This window comes from Xenopus laevis, chromosome 1L (assembly GCF_017654675.1).
Source record: "Xenopus laevis strain J_2021 chromosome 1L, Xenopus_laevis_v10.1, whole genome shotgun sequence".
Lineage (NCBI taxonomy): Eukaryota > Metazoa > Chordata > Amphibia > Anura > Pipidae > Xenopus > Xenopus laevis.
In genome coordinates this window covers 105,122,191-105,146,465 of record NC_054371.1, presented here as the reverse complement: position 1 = coordinate 105,146,465, position 24,275 = coordinate 105,122,191, and the positions used below count along the sequence as shown (strand labels likewise).

The following is a 24,275-nucleotide window of genomic DNA, read 5'->3' as shown; positions in this document are numbered from 1 at the left end:
ACTAGAGGTCATACGTCTCCGCCCTAGACCATTCATTGCCTAGTCCGTAGTAACCTATAATTGTATTGTGGAATAATTAAGCACTTTCTGCTCAGTCTGATTTGATCTATTACTTCCTCTCTGTCTCAGTTGTGTTCATGTGATTTTTTTCATTTGTCCTTGCACTGTTCACATTGTGAACAGTATTATTTCACTGATGGATAAACTCCCTAGAACAGCAGGATGATAGAAACAACAGTTTGTCTCTTGGGAGGAATCAGATATCAGACTCACTAAGCTCTAGGTTCTGCCCATAAAGCTACCTTCTTTACCTCCTTAGCCTAGTGTAACATTGCTGTAATCGATTGCTGCGCCTTTCCCTAACTGAACACTGTTGAAGCTAAAAAAGAAGAGAAAAAAAAGAGAGAATGAAAGCTCGTAAATATTGTCTGTTGTCGTCTCTTTGACTTGATGATCTTCATTTCTTCTAATTGGATAAAGTAGGAAGTCGCTGGTATCACTCTGTTGCTGGATTTTATTCAGACCAACCCTGCAGTGGGTGGGGGAGAGCAATCAGAAGAGAAAGGAGAAACTAAGTGATATGGTACGTGACAAAGAATGAAAAAGACATAGGGCTACTGTGCAAAATGGGAAAGAAGATACAGACGCACCGAAGAAAACTATAGAGGGAGTGAAGACAAAGGGAGTGACCATCCAGTATCTGTTATCCTTATTTTCTGGTCCTAGCATATAGCAGTACTGTGTGCAGTGATGTTCACTGTGAAGGCACCTGCTGCTCTGCAATGATTCAGCCTCTTTCACTTGCAGCCTTAACACTACAGGATGGTATTGCTGCTGTCACTGCTGCCTCGTTTACTGCTGTTGCCGTTGTTACTTCCTTTTTTGCTATTGCTGCTTCAAGACAGTTATTTTCTACCAAACAGATACTATCTTCAGATGCTGCAGGTGAGAGAACAGCAATTTACTCTTGGTTATTGGTTTACCTAACTAAATGACCGCTAGCTATGTGTGTCATGCAGCCTCATAGAGAACACGTCTGAAAGGGAGAGTGAAGCATGCTCTTCTAATTAAGGAAGGGCAAAGAAGACAATAAGATATTAGAGGCATAGCTGCTATACCCTTTTTGTAGATAATATTTAGTTACTGCTAAGACTACTTTTTGATTTACTGGATAAAATGCAGATGTCTTTTTTAGCCCTGCTTTTTCTGGAACACATAAAGATCCGAGGTTCAATAAAGCAAGCTGCTTGAGATTTATGCCTTTAAGATGTCTGAAGATACTGCAGAGGGTTTGCAGAACCAGTGCTCTGAGCAGAGCTCAGACCCTCCCTCTGCTGAACTTCAAAATGAAGAAAGCATGCCAGAGACTCAAGCTGAGGAGGAAACGACCCATGGGATTGCAGGCCTTGCTATTACCTGCTGTATATGCCTTGAGGCAGACAGGCTGAGAATTTGCCTTAACTCTGAGAAGATTTGTATAATTCCTATCTTGGCATGTCTGATTAGTCTGTGTCTCTGCATTGCTGGCCTTAAGTGGGTGTTTGTAGATAAAATATTTGAGTATGACTCTCCTACCCATTTGGACCCTGGCCGCAGAGGCCAAGATCTTATCCTTTATACTGACACAGCTACGTCCACTTTGGTGCCATCCTCTGTTCATACTTTACCTGTCCTTATTCCTACAGCTGATGCTAAGGCTACAGTTACATTAAAATTTGGAACTTCTCTTTTACCTATGGAACCCACTTTACAGCCATTAACACCTGATGAAATTTTACCAAAAGTTACATCAGTTGGAAAATCAGTTGAGCCTTCTACCCTAAATCTAATTGGAACCACAGAAAGAGGTCATATAGCTACAACCAAAAGGGGTATGTATAGTTGGATTTATTCTTAATATACTGTATTTGTCTTTATTGTGGAAGGCATATATATGTATCTAGCTATCTATTTATTGATTGATCTATTTTTAAGAAAAAGTGCAATCAGTTTTTTCCAGTTAATGACATGCCTGCTGCCCAATTTGTGTCATTGCAGCTCTTAATACATTTAACATATCGGCAAGAAGACCACATTGACTAGGGTTTTAATATAGGTCTGCAGCTCTTTAGGCTACCACATATAGTTTAATAGTAAAATACTCCTGAACCAATAAACTCCCATTAAATGCCCATTCATTTAGCTTCATCTCTGTGCTATTTGTGCAGTGGCATGAGAATTACATTTTATGTGTACATTGCAACCCCTCACATATACACAAATATTTCAGAGGTGATTTAAGTATTTTGTTTTGTCTGATCTACAATGGGTTAAAGAGCAGGTAATACAGCAGTAGTCTATATACAAAGAAGCAAAAACATTGGATACAGGTAAGCCAAAGGCTTATGGTCTACCTGGGTCTTTAAAATAATCAGACAAGCATTCATTCTGTATTACCATCACCACATAGATGATAATTAATAAAGCAGTTTAAATTGTGTAGTGTTTTAATGTATGAAACCACTAAGAATGCATATATTAAAAGGAACCTGATTTTACCCTAATTATTTCTTACTGACATTCTTCAGGTGTTTCATTATCTATTCTGCTTGCTCTTTATTGACTGCTTGAATATATTTTGTTCTGCAGTCGTTTATTTAGCACATAACTTTTGAAAGATGGGATTGTTTGGTCACTTTTAAGGTGCAATGTACAATGTGCATAAGCCATACCAAGTGCTAGACCTTCTAGACCTTGGGCTACTACCTATATTTTGAATAATATCTGACTATATATATATTTTTTTTTCTTAACTGATTTCCTCAACAAATGTTTTACCTCTTAAATAAAAAACTTTTTCACAATAAGAAATGGTTGGATTTTAATAGTTTATGCCAGTTTCATGAAACTATGAACCAGATTTTCCATCCGCATTTTGAAATAGAGAAACCAAAATGCTTCTGTTAACTCAGAAATGGCCAATTTGTAGCACCCAGCCCTCCTTCTCAGCCTTCATCTCTTGTAGGAATGCTGGAATATGTTATGCGGAAGGCTACAGGATGAACATGTCTGTTTTAAACCTTTATGTCAAGGAGAAGGCCCCACCCCTCTAGAAATTTATTTTAAGTTAATGGGTGTTATAACACAATTGTTACTGTATTGTTACATTACTGTTAACAATGTGATTTTTACTTTTGGGTATTAAAATTTAAAATTACCGTATATACTCGCGTATAAGCCGAGTTTTTCAGCACCCAAAATGTGCTGAAAAACTCAAACTCGGCTTATACGCGGGTCATACCTCTGCTCTTCCCTCTGTCCTTCCCTCTGTCACCTCTGCCCCAGCCGGACTGCCTGTGACTGCCTGTGTCGCCGCCCGGAGCAGGTCCAGGAGCTCCGGGCGGCGCGTCCTTCCCTGCCGGCGTTCGCTTTCAAAATGGCGGCGCCCATGGCCGCCACGTGGGTAGCGGCGCCGGCCGCTACCCACGTGGCGGCCATGGGCGCCGCCATTTTGAAAGCGAACGCCGGCAGGGAAGGACGCGCCGCCCGGAGCTCCTGGACCTGCTCCGGGCGGCGACACAGGCAGTCACAGGCAGTCCGGCTGGGGCAGAGGTGACAGAGGGAAGGACAGAGGGAAGAGCAGAGGTGACAGAGGGAAGGACAGAGGGAAGCGCAGAGGTGACAGAGGGAAGGACAGAGGGAAGAGCAGCCAGGGTGGGGAGAGCGACAGATGGGGGGGGAAGTGGCAGAGGGAAGCAAACATGAAATAGGGGTGGCAGAGGGAAGCAAACATGAAATCCGGTCGGCGACACAGTCAGTCACAGACAGTAACAGGTACCTGCCCAGTGTCCCCCAATTGTTGCGGCTGGGTCACATTCACATTTTGAAATCTGACATGGGGCCCCTAGGCTTATACACGAGTCAATACATTTTTCCAGTTTTCTTAGGTAAATTAGGTACCTCGGCTTATACACGGGTCGGCTTATACACGAGTATATACGGTAAGAAGGGATAAAATAAATAAAGAGTTAATAAGAAATTGCTATGCAATTTTTTTTTCAAGTTTTTGTAGATGGCTAGACAGGTATGTGATATTAACCAAAAGAAAATAATATTGTACTGAAAAAATAAATTTTTTTTTCTTTTTTACTTGCTTGATGCTCATTTTGCAGTTATAAAAGGTATAAATAACAGTTCAACAAAAACATTTAAATGGAATTTATGGGTAATTGTAAAATGACACACTTTAGTTGCAGGAACCATGTACGTCTTTCTATCTTAAATGTTCCTCTACAGTACATATTTAGCAGATTCCTTGTAAATATATCCTTCAAGGTCATAGCCCGGTAATGTATAATTGATTTTACTTTATCGTCAAGGCTGGGGGTGGAGGGGGAGCCAAAGATAGAGACTGAGGTCGAATGAGGCATAGGAATAGAACTCAGCTGAAAGTGTTCATTAGTGTATTTCTACAACAGAACATTAACAGATACTGCACACCATACATGTTTGTATTTGTCTTGTAAGGTGTTGAACAGTGGTGCAACACACATGGTTTTATGTAATAAATCATTGCAGTGTCTACTTTCTGTCTTTGCCTAATGCTCATAAATGCATGCATTATTAATACTCCAGAAAGGATGCAGAGATGGATGCAGACCTTCGGTCTGTGGCTTCATTTTTGTAAAGTGAATGACTCAGTAGAGGGATAGTCAGACCAGTTCAGGGCATGGTAGGGGATTCATGAACTCAATTCTCCACAAGAGCAATAAAAATATTCAAATGGAGCTTACAATATGTACATTTTGTTTTATAAATATATGGTATAAATGGCCAACACTAATTTCTAATGACTATTGTGGCATCAGATACTAACATAGCTAGTAGGAAAGGATTAACACTTTTCAACATTTTCCAAGTTAGTGCAAATCTGTAAAATTCACTGGAGCTCATTTATAAACACTGGGCAAATTTGCACCTGGGCAGTAACCCATAGCAACCAATCAGTTACTTGCTTTTTTCAGTCAGCTGCAGGTTGAACAATGAGAACAAACATTTGATTGGTTGCCATAGGTTACTGCCCAGGTGCAAATTTGCCCAGTGTTTATAAATGAGGCCCACTGTGTGCTTTTAAGCCACTTTCTAGACAATGTACTTTGGGTGTATTTGCATAGCTTTGGAGATTACATTTTGATTTAAATAGTAATGTAATTTTTCCAAAAAGAACCTTTAAATAGCTTAGACAGGTTCTCATTACAGTTTAAATGTTTGGGTCCTCCTAATGTTTCTAACTAGGATTTGATACCTTGTAAGTTCTTTCTTTCTTTCTTTCTTTCTTTCTTTCTTTCTTTCTTTCTTTCTTTCTTTCTTTCTTTCTTTCTTTCTTTCTTTCTTTCTTTCTTTCTTTCTTTCTTTCGTTCTTTCTTTCCCAAAGAGATAACCAATAGTTATATTTTAGAAACTTAATATTGGATCTATATTCATTTGGAGACTGCTGACTTTTGTTAGTCAGAAGGCTTAATACAACATATATTGGGCTTTATAGCTTTCTCTGGCTATGGCAGCGGGATGTGTCATGCAATCCTATACCCCTACATGCAATTTAAACCCTTTAGGGACATTTATACAATGCTGTGCCTCAACAAAGTTATGCTGTAGCAACATACTTATTATTTTATATAAAAAAAGAGACATAGAAAGACAGTAATAATGTAGTAAGTCACAGACTGTTATTGACCCTGGAGCCTGAGATCATAATAATCATTAGTTGTCCTTGTGCCTTCCATTATTGGCTTTTCACTTTCACATAAATATAATCTTTCAAATGTTCAGTAGGTTAATAATCAAATTTATCCTATTTGTCCCTGTTATTATAACAATTAGCCATATTAATACACAGATGTATAAAAAGGTTTCAGTTGAGGGGATTATATCTTGTTTCTGATTTTCTTCTTCTGCTTAGTAAAATATGAAGGTGGTCTAATTTAAACTGATATATATATATATATATATATATATATATATATATATATATATATATATATATATATATATAAAATCCTTGGTAATCCGCACTCCACTGGAATCCATACGACACCCAGGTGCCACTCATATGAGCAAAAGCATAACAAATCCGGAAAGCATGAGTGCACACTGGGATTTACTTAAAACTCTGATGTTTATTAAGTTACATTAAAACCGGTCAACGTTTTGGTCCACCTCTTCATAATGGTCCTAGAGGTGGACCGAAACGTTGTATAGGGACATTTGATATGTGTCTATATGTGTATATATATATGTACACATGACTGTATATGTATAGATACGTGTGTAGACAACGAGCGGAGGGTTCAAATTTATTAATGGAGATGTTTACGAAATATTTTGTACATTATTAGAAATAGAAATTACTTTTACCTCCAAGTTTTATTACTAACGTTTGAACTATAACTCTCCCATTCCTCCCACTCTGGTGAGCTAGTTATATCTTAGCTGCCATAGGGTGTGAGGAGGAGTTTAAAACCCTCTAGGTGCTCGTTTAAATTATATGTTAGTTATTTACTATTTATCTGAGTATCATTTAGCACTAACTAAAAGGTTATTCAGTTCCCTATGCAAGTGAAGCTGAATGAGATGTGGTGTCCCCGTAAGATTCTAGCTAAGATTGTCTTAGTTATGCTTTTAATATAAAATAAATTGTATGTGATATTATAGTTCACTATCTATTAACACATTCTTTTATATATCAAGTTGTCACTTTTATAAAATGTTGGTTTTAACCATTGGATAGTATTTGGGTGGATATATAGAAAAATCCCTTTCGAATGTGATGCTGAAGGGAGTTTTTACTGTTTTGACACTGCTATTTATAATACTTATGGACTGATTTAAAATATATTTATTTATATGATATTGAACACATCCAATAGGCCAGCATCATAGTACACATGATTCCTCACTTATATATTGTTTCAACACTTATTTATGAAGCATACACCCATATGTGAGTGTTAAGAGATGCACTTTACACACCTGATGTTAATCACATTAATTATGCACGCTGCAGGGGGATGTTCCTGGGTGGGGGGTATTTAAGTATTTTCAGCATTTGCCACTTTTCACATCCTGATGACGGTCCCTTGAGGTACCGAAACGCGTTGATTTTTGCATGATCCAGTAAAAAGTTTTTTCAAGAAAAATTTGCCGTGAGTGCTTCCTTCATTTTTTGGATTGTATGCTTTACTTGGCTAGCACCCGGCCTCAGTGACTATTGGCGAAGGTGAGTGCCGGCTTCACATGCTTTTATATATATATATATATATATATATATATATATATATATATATATATATATATATATATATATATATAAAAAATCCTTGTGTATATATATATATATATATATATATATATTTTTTTTTTTTTTTTTTTTGTGAATAAAGTACCCCCTCTTGTAAATGATAAGGCTATTAGAAGTTACCGAGGAGTTTCATGACCATATAAAAACACGAGGCCGAAGGCCGAGTGTTTCTACACAGGTCATGGAACTCCGAGGTAACTTCTAATATCCTCATATTTTGCAACTGGGGGTACTTTATTTATTATAATACACAAGTTTCAGTGAGTCATGCGACAGAAATGACATCAGATCTCACTGTTTATAACTGATGACATCAGAACTCACTGTTTATAGAGGATATCATTTACAGGATATTCAGGATATTCATGGCTTTTGTGTATATATATATATATATATATATATAGTCCTCAAGAAGGAGCACTTGCGGGTCTTACGAATAAACAAAAAAAAGTTTAATATGGGCACAAAAACTGACGTTTCAATATATAATAATGCAAGTGGTGTCTGCACTGTGCCCCTGCTTCAAAAACCTTGGTGCTCGGTCAAATAATTTATGTATAGGATGATTCAAGATGGACCCGCACTCCAGTTTCTTCAAATATGCAAAAAACTATTGCATCCAATGGAGTGCGGGTCCATCTTGAATCATTATATATATATATATATATATATATATATATATATATATATATATATATATATATATATATAAAAATTAAATGCACAATGGCAAGACTCAGCTTTATTTTACATATGCCGTATCTTTGGCAAAGCAAATTGTACAGTTGGTATTTGTTGTAACAATACCAGGAGGGCTTAGTTTCTGGATTATATCCGACACTGATTTAGTACATTGTCAACAAAACCATTAAAAGCATTCAGCACTTTGCATCCCTTCTGTTACACTTTGCAGACCATAATTAGTTTTGTTCCCACATGACTCAATAGTTGATTCCTTGCTGGAAGACGCATGCCATGTTTTAGAAGAGGTATCTGTACTTGTTTTTTAATATAATACACAAAAATGCATTACCTTTATAGAGTGTGAAAAGATTGTAGTTTGTATTTATTATAATTTAGTACATTAATGTTAATGAATGAACATTAAGGAATGGTCATTCCTTATATCAATCACCAGAACTCTTTAATAAGACAATTGAAGATTTTGATGAGCTTGTTTTTAGTGGAGTGATTAACCTAACTTTTAAAAGGACAGATTTATCAAAATGTGAGATTAAGGGGGTTATTTATCAAAGTTTTATCTCAACATGTTCTGCTGCAAACTCTGATTAAATCCACTCGTGTTTTTTACGCTTATTTATTACATTTTCCCGAAAATTTGCTTTGAGGGAAAAATTCAAGGTTCACATGAAAACTCAGAATTCTTATGTTTTTTGCACGAAAACTTCGGGGTATTGCATGAAACCCAGCGCACATCAAAAAATCTTTGGGACTTTTCCCATTGACTTCTATGCAACTTCAACAGGTCTGAGATGCCAGATTTTCTGATTCAGACTTTTTCATCCTCTGGGTTTAATAAATTCCCGAAAAATTCTGGATTTTTTAAAAGTACGATTTTATAAATAAAAATATCACACATTTTTCATGATTTTTGCATTCAGAGTTTCGTAAATAACCCCCACAGAAAAACTTTCTTTCTATTCATTCCTATGTGATTTTTAGAATCGTATTTATTAACGGAGTTCACTATTTCATAAATATGCTTTTAGAAATCCCATAAGAATGAATAGAAAGTAAATTAGTTTTTCTGATGTTTGGTGGTTGTAGAATCTGTTCACCCAAATAATTTCCTCATTTCCTCCTTCTAATTTATAGTTTTACAAATGCAGTATGAAATTGTACAACCCAACTCCAAGCCTCATTTACCTAAACAGGCCAGGTATTGGGGTTTCACTCAGTTGAACAGTGGCATTATTTAAAGTTGACAAATTAACCAGTGATTTGGGATGCAATCTGGCACAGATGTTTTTCATTGATCACATTTTAAGCATTGACATTTTGCTTCCAAACAAAACGAAAGACTGCATTACAAACTTATACCACCTATTTATAGAAATAGGGAGTCCTGAAAGGAAAAGAGAATTATTTGTCCATTGAAAAAAGTGTAGCATTTTTTTTTGCACACAGGCCATTACTGTTGTTGACCAAAACTGTTTATTCCTGATCAGAAAAAAATGCATCCGTGGGTGTTAAATCCAGATGGCTGGTTTTATTACAAGCCTTGCAAGCTAAACATCCTCTTTTGATAATAAAGAATTATTATTCTTTAAATTGTGTGCAGTTCTTATTATAACCCTTCAACCTAGCAATGAGTGCTTCCTTGTAATCTGTCACCATAAGAGGTGCTTCCAATCTTGTAACAGGGTTAATACACATATAAATATATATATAAATAATTTTTCTGAAGTCTGTCATGGTGTTCAGAATATATATAGAGAGAGAGAGAGAGAGAGAGAGAGAGAGAGAGAGAGAGAGAGAGAGAGAGAGAGAGTGTGTTGTGTTATGGCTTAACATGGAGCAAGATATTGAACTGGAAATTTTTCTTTACAAGGTAATAAGGGTGTATCATGTTGCACAGATTTTGCTAAATCTACCATTGAGCTGTTAAAAATATAAAGCCCACATAAAGTTTGAAATGTTCACTTGTTGTATTAAGTCCTGTTTTGAAATGCTAATAAATATCCACTGAAAATCTTTAGTGGACATTGTGCATATAGTGGACATAAATTGTTAAATTCTGTTATAGTGATTGATGTCTTCAAAAGATCAATTATCTTTGCAGCAGACTAATCCACTTAGTATTTCCAAAGCTTTTTAGTGGCATTCTGCCCTCACAGAATGCAAATCACAGTATTCTGTTCCTGAAATTTCAACTAATTGTTTTTATTGACTATTTTAATTGACTATGTGGCACAAAGTTTTTTTGTGCTATCCTGAGGAACTCAGGATCAAGTTTTTGAGATTTGATTTTTTAATAAATACGCGAGCGTCAATTTTATATGCATGTCTATTTTGTCCAAATACATTAAAGTCAATGTGTGTCCGAATAATTTTGACGCACAACAATTTTTATGCGTGCAACAATTTTGAGGCATGATTATTTTTTTTGTCGCTGTGAAATCGAATTTTTGTCACAGTTTCTCTAAAATTTTGGGGGGTGGCAAAACTCGGAAATTCGCCGCGAATCCATGCCTGTTGAATAAATTTGTCCATCACTACTGACCAGCTGTAAAGTTGCAAACCATTTCACATTTTTTTGTGAAAATTAGTTAATTTCTTAAGTTTTAATATTTCTACAGTGGAAATTTATTTTCAGCAATAAGTGAGCCCTGAAACAAAGTTAAAGAAAACACTGTCCAAAAGCATGTTACAGATCTATTAGAAATATATAGCTTACATTTAGTTAGATACAGGTATGGGACCTGTTATCCAGAATGCTTGGGACCTGGGGCTTACCGGATAATGGATCTTTCCGTAATTCGGATCTTCATATCTTACGTCTATTAGAATATCATGTAAACATTAAATAAACCCAATAGGCTGAATCTGCTTCCAATAAGTATTTATTGTATCTTAGTTTGGATCATGTACAAGGTACTGTTTTATTCTTACAGAGAAAAAGTAAACATTTTTTAAGATTTTGGATTATTTTGATAAAATGGAGTCTATGGGAGACTGTCTTTCCATAATTTGGATCTTTCTGGATAACGGGTTTCTGGATAACAGATCCCATACCTGTACAACAATTTATATGGAATTTTATCATGGAAAATAAAAGCTTTTATATTAATTGTTAAATGTTATGCCCAGGCAGTATAAATATATTTCAGTTTATCCAAATCATATATATAGTATCAGCTATGTTCTGTATCCTGTAGAGGCAATGTTCAATCAATGTTCTCACTCCTGTTTGCCAGCTATTAAGATAACAGACACATTTGACTAATAAGTTAGACACAGACAGGATGTTGGACAATATTATGTTTAATTTTTAAGTACAAGTATATTTCACAGCACAGTTTCGTACGCAGGACATTCATTACAAAATATTGATATGCAGTTTCCTCCAGTCAGATCAATAACTTACATACAGAAGTTGAACTGAACTCGTCATGCTTTATTTTGACCTGTTTGGCAGAGCCGGGCCAACCCGGCCAGGCGCCCTAGGCAACCTGGCCATGGCGCCGGCTCTGTGCGAGCTAGACTGCGCGTGAAATTTGGCTTCACCGCGCATGCGCGAAATTTGGCTCCACCGCGCATGCGCGAAATTTGGCTCCACTGCGCATGCGCAGAAGACCATTATGCGCAAGAAGTCGGGGTGAGACGGGGGTGAGACGGGAACGGACACGGGGTAGGCGACAGAGCAGGTACGTGCCTGGCGCCCCCTCAGCTTTGCGTCCTAGGCACGTGCCTACTCTGCCTACCCCTAGTTCCGGCCCTGCTGTTTGGAAGCTGTATTATTTGTGTAAATAGTGCCCAGGATTGTTGTTTTTGTTTTACAAAATTATTCAGTTTTTAAAGTTTTAGATAGTGATAGTTTAAATAGTGTTTATATAAACTTTTCTTATATTTGGTCATTGACGATATGGATGTACTTACTGGTTGTTCTTCACAAAGAGCTTTTTATCTACTAACCTTAATTTAAATGGAGAAGGAAATCTACAGAGACAGTTTATTGCCAATAGATTAGCCACAATTCTGCAGAATGCTTTACCAGCTCTAGAAGCTCTCTGTTTAGGATAGCAGCTGCTCTATTAGCTTGGTGTGACATCACTTCCTGCCTTAGGGAAGGGGAGAGGAGCAAACTGAGCATGCATGTTCAAGCCCTGGCCTGGAGGTTTAAGCTGAAACAGAAGCCAATGTGTACAAAATAGAAGGACAGAAATGCAGTGCTTCTTTTGACAGAGGTCTTAGAGCAGCATTACTTTGAGGATTTACTGGTGTATTTATATACAGTAGGACTTTCTGATAAAGCTTACTTAGTTTTAACCTTTCATTCTTTAATAACTCTTATATTGAAATATCATGAACTCAAACATGCATTTATTGGCTTAATGATTTAAACATTGTTTAAATCATGTTGGTTATTCCAAGTAGTAGCATATAATGCTAGTTACATATAATTTTTGCTCTGGTTTACTAGCCCTTGGCTACTTGTCATACTAATCATTTTCACAGAGTTATTCTGAATCCTTCCTCCAGATTTAGTAACAAATTGAAACTGACTATCGGGATTAATTATTATGTGTGCACTTAATTCAGTTTCTTATAATAGACTGTTTCATTCGTTCCATCCCACAGAGAGAATACTTTCAGAACTACAGTTGCTGTATGGAATACCATTTACCTCTTTTACTGGGAATGTAGGAAAGTAACAAGCATGAGGGAAAACTAATGAATATGAGTGAGATTTGAATATGTTTCAGTGGGAACAATTTGTGACAGATTATTCTTTATTTTTTGCTTATATAATTTTTGGATTAGGAATATCGATTTACCAAAAAGCCCTTAGGGCTCTTACAGATAAGTGTTTGTGCCTGCGTTCCCTTGCACTGGATCTTTCATACATTCCAGCACAGGGGGATACAGGAAAATGCATCCCTGTATTTCTTATTTGATTTTACTTACTGGTTTGCAGGCTGTGCCAAACTCACCTGCGTTAATACATGGCTGCTTTCTTGATGCAGTTCATTACGGTGGAAGAAAGGCTAATCTCTAAAGGTGCTTATGCTAGGCCTGTGTCATGAACCAATTTAAATTTCATATGCAATGTAACAATTTACATTTCTTATTTCTAATATGAGTATTTGCATCATTTTTAGATTTCCAAAAGACATATATTGAGTTTTGTACTATATTTTCTGTGTAGTAGTTTGGCTTGGCTTTTAGATTTACATCAAGAGCTTATTGTGAATGCTGAGATCTGCGCCGATCCTGGGGCTGCTGGTAGCAGCCCAGATGCCACCCTCCCGCTCCGCGCTTAAATATCAGAGTCGGAGCGGGTCAAAAGGGGACAGCATTGTTAGTGCATTGAGCGCGCAATTGCGCTCTTTGCATTAGCGGAGCTGAATCTCTAATTTAAAACCCGGAAATTCGGCTCTTAAAGTTACAAGAGGTCGGCTTTTTTGACGCCCCTTGTAACTGCCCACTCGCTGCCGCCTGAAGCAAGGATCCCACCTTGCCTCGTGGTAGGAGCGGCCCTGGCTGAGATACTTGAACCGCCACCAAATTGTGTAAGTGCTTGTAAGCACCAAATCAATCTGGCTAATTAGTGGCTGTGGGTAGAACTTCAGGAAGTGGATATTTAGTTCCATTTATCTAAAATGATACATTTTATGAGAACTAGTACTTGCATTCTTTTTCATAACATGTAAACTTGATTCCTGTTTCCATGATTCAGTTATATCTGCTTGATTTCAGTTACAATACATGTGCCAACAAATAATTAAATAGTATCTAGAGAAACTGACGTAACATATTTCCCCACAGGCCAATAAAATGCTCATATGTCCTATCCAGGTGTTGTTTTATTTAAAACAAACCTTTTCTCCCTTGGGAAGGATCACATTTGCTTCATATAAGGGTACGTTTCTATGTGAATGAAATGCACCCTGGAGGGATTTTTACATAATGTTATCTTTGTACAAATTCTGCCTTTTGAGCTAAAGAGCAAGAGTCAAAAAATAAATAGTTAAGCCATCCTTTCAGCCTTTACTATTTTTTTTAAAAAAAAAGGCAGATGTGATGTTCATTACCATATAATTAGAAGAAATGAATCAACTTATTAAAGGTGCACCTTTAACTTAAATTAAAGGTGCAAAATTTGCACTAGGTCCTGTTACATGTAGCAATCACATATGTGCTTTCAAGCAGTAGACCAGAAAATGCAACTCTGCACATACTGTATGTAGTACGCAGAAGTACATAAGTTTAAAAAAGGAGACAAAGAAATCACAGTGTGGCTTTTTTATACATTAACTCAAATTTTATTTTTCATGTTTCACATAATTTGTTTAATGGTAGGGGTGCAGTTTATTCCAAATGAATGATGGTTCTTTAACACAAGAATCCTAGTTCACACATCCAGTTAAACAACAGTGTTTTGATTTGTGTGAGACACACAATTATGGGAGAAAGTCGGACAGACTGTGGGAGAGAATTCCAGAGAAGGGGTGCAGCACTTACAAAGTCTTGAATACGAGCATGTGAGGAGGTAATGAGAGAATAGTTGAGGAGCAGGTCAGTAGTGTAGTAAATGGTTGAGTGAGTATCTAGAGATGAGTTCAGAGATTTAGGGTGTGGCAAAGTTATGAAGTGTCAGGGCCATTAGTTTATTCTGAAAGGTAATGGAAGCCATTTCAGGGATTGGCATAGGAGGAGCGGTTGCTGAGGTGTATAAGTGTGGCTGCAGTGTTCATTATGGACTGGAGAGGTGACAATCTCTGGTGGGGAAGGCCAATTTATAGAGAGTTACAGTTGTCTACAGAAAACTTGATTGTATGGAGGGCATCCTCAAAGCAGGAATAGAGGAAACCAAATTTGTTTAAAATGGTAAATCTTTATTGTTCCATATTAAAACACAACATGTGAGCAGGCAGGGGAACCAGTTTTAGGCATTTTGTGACTAAGTGTCACTTCATCAGAAGCTTAGTTGTTACAGTTGCTTACAGTTTACAGTTGTCTAGACACGATATGATGATCCTTAGGTGAAAGTGACATGATTTAATAAGTGATTGGATATGAAAAGTGAAGGACAGGGCAGAATCTTGGATGACCCCACGGCACCAGGCCTGGACTGATTGGTTGATAGTGGAATTATTAGCTATAATAGATATTTCTGGGATGTTACAGGTGATAGTTTGGGGAAGAGAACCATTTCCATTTTAGAGAGGTTTAATTTAAGGTAGCGTTGTGACATCCAAGTAGAGATAGCAGACAGGCAGGAGGAGACCCAATTTAAGAGCTCTGAGTTGGGTTCAGGAGAGTAGAGATACGTGTAGATCTGAGTATCTTCAGCATAGAGGTAGTATTGGAAACCATTTGAGCTGATTAGTTTGCCAAGGGAGGATGTATAGAGAGAAAATAATAAGGGGCCTTGAGGAACTCTTAACAGAAAGAGCTAGGGGAAAAGATGATACTCTATTGTAGGAAACACTGGAGGAACGATTAGTGAGGTAAGAAGAGAACCAGAAATGTATATCAACCATCTGTTTCTTACTGGAATTCCTGATTTGAAGACTCAAAACTTAGTGGTTTATGAAGAATGGACAGATTTTGAAGATTGTAGAATTAGCTATGCATAACAGGGTATGGCCTGGATGCAAAGGGTATGCTGAGAAGGACACCAATATGATAAAAATATACAGTATTGATTGCATTTAAACATCTGTTTTAATATGTAACATAGTTTTAAGGTATGAGCAATATGTTCTTTATATAAAGATGTTATGTTTAAAATCTGGAAAAAAAAAGATTAATGTGAAAAGGGCTTATGTTTTTCTTTCAGTCTTTGATTGTAATGCTAGAGGTCATTGAGATGCTGCCATGTTACTTTAATATCTAGAGATTTATTGTGTCTGTACTTACTCACCACTTAACAACAGACAGCATTTAAATGCTTAGATGTGAAAAGAAAAAGATAAACTTTAATGGCCATGTAGGCATAATTTATTAAAGTTCAGGCCCTGATTTATTCAATAGCTGACATGCGATTGGAAATAGTCTGTCTGGCTCAAAGCTTAATAAAGCAAACAAGTAGCTTTTAATGAAAAAAGGTAAAAAAAAGTTAAAAATCAAGATTGAATGATAAAATAGCTCTACGTGAAAAACACAGTTATGACTGTGGCACAAACCTGTTTGAAGTTTAATTACATATAAAACATTGGCAATCACCATTGTTTGCTTCCCACTGATTATAGTTAGAAGTGCTGCTAGTTTCCCCATGACCCACTATATGTGTGCAGGCTGTGGATTACTTGATGAGGTCCTATGTTATGTTTTATTGTTAAAACTAGTGGTGATACACTAACTTATTGTTAATTCTTTTAATATACTTTACTTTTCATTAGCATATTTAAATTCCCCTTCTCCAATTTCATTATGGAATATGGGAAGCTCTTGTATTACATCTCTTTACATCCACATGACAACGCATTGAAGACCAAAGTCAAACCAAGGGGCAGGTTAATGAAGGTATTAAAGAGCTTGCCACAATAAAATTCCACCATTCGCTATTCATTCCTGTGGGATTTTTATATGAGTATTTATTAAATGTGAAGTGTAAGTTTCAACCATTTATAAATTAGCCTCTAAAAAGTTTGACTGGGTGAGCTCTAATTTCACACCTTCATAAATCTCCCACCAAGCATTGGCTCTGCTTCTGTCCTCCTGTGTTTTATAGACAGTTTGTGAGAAACAGATCCACTCTCAGCTGTAGCTCCATGTAGCTGCACTGGCAGGCACAATTTTGTGCTTAAGTGCAGCTACACAGAGTGCATATTGGACTGAAAATTACTGCTTTCACATTTTTTTCATGCCAACCTCCGCTCTTTGTAGTTGCACTCCGGCCAAAGCTGTACCTGTGCTAGTTGGAACAGAGAGTGACTATGGCCAAGGTAGTTGGCTGCAGCTCAAATTATTTTGTTTGGTGGGTTTTTTATCCTCTCAGGAAAATAATAAATATTTACAATTTAAGCATCTGCTAGAAGTTTGACAAACTTCTGACATAAAAAGATGTCACTAGAGAGCATTTAGTACATTAAAAATTCCATAGTGTAGTGTGGAAATATGTCTTAATTAACATGTAACACTCACACTTTTTTCATTAGTCATGGCTTCATGCCACTTCCTTTTTTTGAAATGACATACTATCTGATTTTTTGGCACCATCAGTAATGATATCTGTCAGATGGGAAGTTAATGCATGCTTATGTTATTGAAAACTCTAGGATGTATTTATTTCTTCACTTTGACCTTGTTGAGTATTCATGTAGCTGTGAACAGACATGTCTGCTGTAGTGGCAATCTGTTCCACACTTTGCAGCAATTGTTAATAAACTGGTATCTACCTCAACATATTCATCTATATTTAAATTTGTCTTGTCACTGATATACTTTGTCCAACATTTATGTTCTATTCAAAGTAAAAATATTTGCTGTGTGAACTTTCTAGAGTACTACAGGAATTTATTGGAGCAAAAAAATGTTATACTGAAGGCAAGCCAGAATAAAGACATATTATTCTCTGCTTGGATTTCTACTTGAACATTGTTTGCTTGATTTGGGACAAGTAAATTTTGTAGTACCTATGCTGGTTGTCTTTTATTTTATGTGGCCACAAGCTGGGCAGAAGTTCAGGTAGTCTATAATATAATGTTTGAAACTTAAAGTTACAGTTTTTATACTAATACAGATGTGGTCTCTTCTTTGAATCTTTCTTGTGATTTCCAATTATATGAATCAAAAAGCTTGTGTTTTATGTCTAAGATGTATAACCAAAAGGAATTTAAGGGCATAGTTCAGTTAGATATAATCTTGAAACTACATGAGGAATTGATCGGTTGGCCTGCAGAACGATTCGGCCAAATCCAAATCCTGCTGAAAAAGGCTGAATCCTGGCCGAATGCCGAACCGAATCCTGGATTCGGGGCATCCCTAGTTTTCATTGAAGAACTTACATGTTTTTCTTGTAAAATCTTAAGTTTTGTTTAAGTTGTTGTAAGCTTTTTCACAAAACTGTTGGTTTTTTATTATTTTATAGTTTATAATGATACATTGTTAATAAATGCTATGAAAATACTAATTCAGTGTGCTCTGATTTGTATTGCATATATGATTTTATGTAACAAAATGAATTGATACATAAATAAACTTTGGCGATAGTCTTAAAGAGTTGCTGTTTACTAGCAAGTTGGCCTGCTGCCAGCTGCCTAATGGCTCATGAGTCAATTTCATTCAGCTTCTTTTCAAAGTCAATCTGGGTGATGGTACATGAATTGCTTTTATGTGAATTTCTTGGCTGAATACTACTATGTTGAGTTGTAGTTTAGAAATTGAAATAAAAAAAAAATTGCATAAAACATGCTGCATGATTTAAGTGAATCTTAATTGATAAATATTACTCAAACTGATTGTTCTCGAATACTTTGAAATTAAAAAATTCCAGTTCAATACCACATGCTTTTTATGTGAGTCTTATTACATAAAAAAGCAAATGTTCAAAAATTAAGAATTGTTTGTTTAAAAAGTGCACTGTAAGAAATAATATTGACATGTTTCTGAGCTTTCTGAGCTTTTTAAAAGTGCTTATTTACATAGTTAAGTTGGTTTGAAAAAAGACTAAATTCCATCAAGTTCAACCTCTCCAAATGACAAATAACAATGATGCAGATGAGATGAATATATGTGTCAAGACCGCCGGGAGCGCGAGGAGTCGCGTCCGCTCCCGGCGGCGAAGAATCCAAGATGGCGGCGCCCAGGGAACCCACGTGGGTTCCGACGCCGGCGTTGTGACGCCAGCACGGCGCGACGGTCGCAGGCGCGCTGACGCTGGCGCAAGGGCGCCAAATTCAAAGATAAAAGGACGCCTGAGACGCCAAGATGGCGCCCGAAAATAGGATCCTGTTCCCTGAGAGATTCCTGGGTTCCCTTGCTGTTTTTCCCTGCTTATATCTGCCTGATTCCTTGTTGTGACCCCTTGCCTGGACTTGGACTTCGCTGTTACTCTGCCTGCCTTTTACCCCGTGCCTTGCCCTGGACTTTGTTGTATTCCGCCTGCCTTCTGACCTGTGCTTGGACTTTGATTATTCTCTTGCCTAACCCCTGGATACCACGACCCTGATCCCTCCTGAGGGGCTTCCTCCTAGATCCGGACTACTCCCCAGAGGGGGCTCCCGGCTCCCTGACAATATGCTGCAATTGAGTTTTCTTGCTGGCTGTTCCTTTAGAATGCAAAACTGTATTTCTGCAGCAGTATCTGTCTTAGGAGAGATTTTGTGAGGAGGAGCCAATTATCCTGCCGTTATATTTATTGGAGTATCCGGAGGACATAGGACACATAGGACACAGGCAAAGGTAGAAATGAAAGTCCTTGCAGATAATGAACTGGTTCAGTGCTGGCAAATATACAGTGATGTAATAATCACACAACTCCACGATCCTGCATCGATCATTCAGTAATAATTTCTAAACTATTTGTCTTTTGTTTCTCAGGAGAGTTCTATTGTCTGTGCAGACCCTTGCAATTAAGCTTTGTTGATCCCCATTGTCACAATATATACCTACATCTCCAATAAAATTAAAGCTATTTCCGATAAAAAAGGCAACACGTGAATGCTAAATACACACTAAACATTTATGATTCTGAAAAGGAGACTTTCATTTTCTAAATAAAGGACATGGTGTAAAAATAGTTGTAAACTAATTACCCTTCTATTTGTTATTGTCAGATTGTCTGAGTGACTTGGCTGGATGCCCCCATTCCAGATCTTCTGCTTTGTTTCTCTGTCTGCCTAGTCTTTCTACGGATCTCCTTGAAAAACCACATATATCTTTTTCTGTATATGTTTTTTCAATGTATTCTTTAGTAATGTATTCTTAAATGTGTGTATGTATATATGTATATATATATATATATATATATATATATATATATATATATATATATATATATATATACACATACATATATAACTTTATTTATACACCAACCAGATGCTAATCTCATATATCATTTGAGCTAAGTGTTCTTGGTTTCTTGTGTTAAAGGAAATGTCTGTTCCTTAACCAATTAGGAAAATTAAGTAATTATTAAAAATGAAACCGCTCCATTTCCTCTTGGTTTCTAGGTGACATTGATGGAATAGCTTTCCATGGCTGTGATGATACAAAATTAAATCATTAAATTAGGTCAGTTGTAAAGACCCAGAACAGCTTGCTATTTGGTAGTGATTAAATCGCCATTAAGACAAATCACAGTCATAAAATCAGAATCTTTTAGTATTGTCTAAATGGTCCTAAAATGCAAGTACATATGACAGAGCATACATAACTAAATATGTATTGATCTATTTTATTGTCCATACTTTAATAAAATAAGTAATAGCAGAAAATAATCAGAGCTTAAAATTAAAATAAAAGTAAGAAACCCTCTTATGCAGAATCCTTAGCACACAATGATACACTTTTTTTTCTGATTTGCTATTTGTGTTCCTCTCCATCTTCATTCCTCATACATCCTCATCCTCCATCAAAAGCTGTATCAATGTCAGCTGCACTGGTATGAAAAACCATTTCCAGGATTCTTCATTGCATGGGTCAGTTGCTCAGCAATGTTAAGAAAACATAACAGGTGGAGATATGACTGAAACATTATCTTTGCAATAGGCAAGTTGATGCCTATTGGAGGAAAGAAGCATAAACTGGAGGAAAGGGGCATAAATATTTAAACATTAGAATTTTTCAGAGCACTGACCTATATGGGAAAGTGGTGTTATTCAATGTAAAAGTAAATCTGGAGTTACCTGAGAGCATGAGCATGACCCTATTGTGGCACAAGTGGCCGAAGTTCAAAACAGTACATAGTCTACAAATCTAACACTGTACACATCTCAACGCACACAGCTCAAAGAACAGCAAACCTACAGATGAATTATGTAAAAAATATCCCAGAAAATCCCTTGTCTAAGTAGAAATTGCTATTCAACTGGAAAATTTGTTAAGGGTCTTATAAAAGCACTGTATATATTAGTTTATTCATCGCAAATGCCTTTGTTAGTAATTCAATTGCACCCATGCAGGAACATAGTAAGAAATTGTTTTTGACTGATCTTGTTAGATGTCAATCTTGTTTGTGATTATTGACAAAATTGGTTGCATATTGGTGCATATTTAATGATCACATGCATGTTTTCTTTCCAGTAGAGCTAGTTTTTTTCAGTCTTATATAAAAGTGATATAAGAATACTATATAATGGAAAAAAAGAATAAATTATGCAAAAGTATTCTTTGGCTTTTTATTAGACCAAACATTCAATTTGAAATATATTAAACCAGAACTTCTAAAACTAGTTACTGGAATATTATCAGAGAGTTGCTTATCCTCTAAATTTAAAAAAACTTTTATAGTGTGTCTTTAGTTTTTCAGGGACCTACATTCTTGAACAATTTACTGTAAATTCCTAAGAATGTGAAATTTACTTTTTGTTATCTCTAGAAGCTGTATCACTGCTTCTGTACTGGTATTAAAACCATTTCCAAGAAATGGGTCAGTTGCTCTTCAATGTTAAGAAAACAAAGTAGGTGGAAATATGATTGCAACATTATCCATGCAGTAGGCAGGTTGATAAATGGATGTGCTTGTTTACATAATTCTCAAATGATACCAAACTAGTGCCTTGATTTTATTTTGCTGAACATAAGAGGGTGGAAAATAAAATGAATTGATTTTTAAAATATTCATTTAGAAAAATTAGTAAACAGTAAAGATATATTATGTTTATGTCAGCCAATAAGCTTTTGTTTTTACATTTGTACTTTGTTGTACAAGGTATTATGCTTATCCAGAGGGATTGTTGTCTGGATTGTTTGAAGCTTTGCTAGTTTTCAAGGATTTTAATTAACAAATATATTGATTTTGCTTAAATATATACTGTAAATGAATAAATGTAACCTGAAACGGCATGTGGAAATGTATTCTATAAAATATTATAGTGTCCCTTTAAGAGTACCAAAATGTTTAGTTTTTTAATTGCAAATCTTCAAATATTAGTTAAATAATATAGCTTTTGCTCTTTTAAAATTATTACTTACGGCTCAAAATATTGTCATTTGTTATAATTTTTTCAAGGCAGAAATATTAAAGTAAGAAACCAACCTTAATGTATTAAATTTGTGTAGATTTATGTTTACATCATTGGTTGCCCTTGTTTTTCACATTGAGTTTCCTTAGTTGGTTTGGGTGTGTACATTGATTAAAGTGCTCATTTCTTGCAAAGCTGTGACAATTATAAGTCAGCTTTAAAGGATTGTAATAAATACTCCAAATAATAGCAAAGTCAAATCTATTTCTGTCTCACCCTAATATAATACATTTTATACTGACCTTGGGTTTCATGTTTTTCCTTTGTTAAGTCGGACATTTTCCTTAATACTGAAGATCAAACTAAAAAGAGAGAAATTACATTTTCAAGGGCCTGGGGCCTGATGGAATACACCCTTGAGTACTTATAAAGCTTAGTTCAGTTAATTCATTTAAATATGAAATTGTCTTTTTGTAGTGATTTAGGAAAATTGTGGCCAACAATGGCCAAAGTGGCTAAAGGTCAAGACTATTCAGCACAATCTTGAAAAAAATATAATTGAGTTTTTTCTGTAATTGGGATCTATAAAATTGTAAAAAAACAACAAAACTTGTCAATTTTTTCCACAAGTGTCTAATTTCTTCGACAATTGTGTTTTTGTCTATAAATTTGCAAATCAAAAAAATGTGATCACAGGAAAAGTTGTGATTGTGTTTGTTACACTTTTGCCTGTTTTTAAAGCTCAATTTTTTATTTCTGCTGCCAACATTCTTTTGCTAGATTTATACTAAGTTATGATATGTACTATCAATGTAAAAAGCATGGTACAACTAAAGGTGGGCATATATTATAAGATCCGCTCATTTGGCAAGGTCGCCAAATCGAGCGGATCTTAACCCGATATGCCCAATAACGGCTGGGGCCCTGGGGCTGAACGATTGGATTACAATGCTATGACGCGCCAACAGTTTGCAGGACTGCATCAACAAGTCGATGCGGATCGTAGAAAAAAATCAAACTTGACCGATGGATATCTACCCAATTTTTGGCCTATTTATTGGGAGGACCCGAATCGGTCTAAAGGACCAGTATCGGCAGCTTTAATCTGCCTGTTTATGGCCATTTTAAGAAAATTTTATGAATTAAGTGCAGGCTTTTTTGGAAGCAGTGGAGATGCAGTGGAGTATATACAAATGCTATAGTTTGTACTGATATTGTTAGCTATTACTGAAACTAAAACATTTGGCTGTTCACCCTTTTTTAGGGTTACCAGATCACTTGAAATTTTATTTTTTTGGCTACTTCGACCATTGAATTGGCTACTTCGACCTTTGACTACGACTTTGACTTCGAATCGAACGATTCAAACTAAAAATCGTTCGACTATTCGACCATTCGATAGTCGAAGTACTGTCTCTTTAAAAAAAACTTCGATCCCCTAGTTCGCCACCTAAAACCTACCAAAGTCAATGTTAGCCTATGGGGAAGGTCCCCATAGGCTTAGCAATCTTTTTTTGGTCGGTTTACCAACAGTTATTCATATTAATTAATACATATGTAATTTAATATTCATATATTTATAAATTCAATAAACAAATCAAAATGGAAGATGAAATGCATTGTGTGTATAAAGAATGTTTAGTTTTGAACTTGTCAGTGTAAAAAATATTTGACCCAGGCAGTGGTAAGGCCACCGTCTTACCTTCATTCCACTTGACCTTCCTCTCTTTATAACCGATCAAACCCAGTAAACACACTTGGAGCCCAGGATGGAATTTAAAGGCCGCAGTTTTATTAAAACATTCATAAATGCAAATAACCACACGTAACTGTAACATAACAGTAACCCACAGGAATGCTTGCCTAAACGGTTGCTCCACTGAGTGACCATGCCACTGCCATGCTGGCCACCAGGTCGCTGCTCTTGGATGGGCAACTCGCTGCTCCAGAAGGATGGCTGCCAAACCTGGATTGACCCACCTGGCCTGTCTAACTCGGGCAAAGCTTCCCTCCCTCCACTTGGCTTGTCCGGGAAGCCCTCTTGATATAATCTTATTTTGTTATATTAAAAATTACAGGTTAAATTATTCATCTTCTAATTACTTCGAAATTAGATA

The 24,275-nt window shown here is 36.3% G+C and overlaps 1 protein-coding gene across 10 annotated transcripts in view; it reads left to right on the top strand.

Moving 5' to 3' along the window:
• LOC108712234 (pro-neuregulin-1, membrane-bound isoform) overlaps positions 1 to 24,275 on the top strand; it is a 480,176-nt gene that overhangs the window by 426,821 nt on the left and 29,080 nt on the right. For 2 of the 10 annotated variants that reach the window (XM_018254365.2, XM_018254347.2), the window contains exon 1: positions 33 to 1,871. The exons of the other annotated variants lie outside the window; for them this stretch is intronic. In XM_018254365.2, the coding sequence (XP_018109854.1) occupies positions 1,268 to 1,871 (604 nt within the window). In that variant the 5' untranslated portion in view covers positions 33 to 1,267. Of the gene's footprint in view, positions 1 to 32; positions 1,872 to 24,275 lie in introns of those variants that run through there. 10 annotated transcript variants of the gene reach the window in all.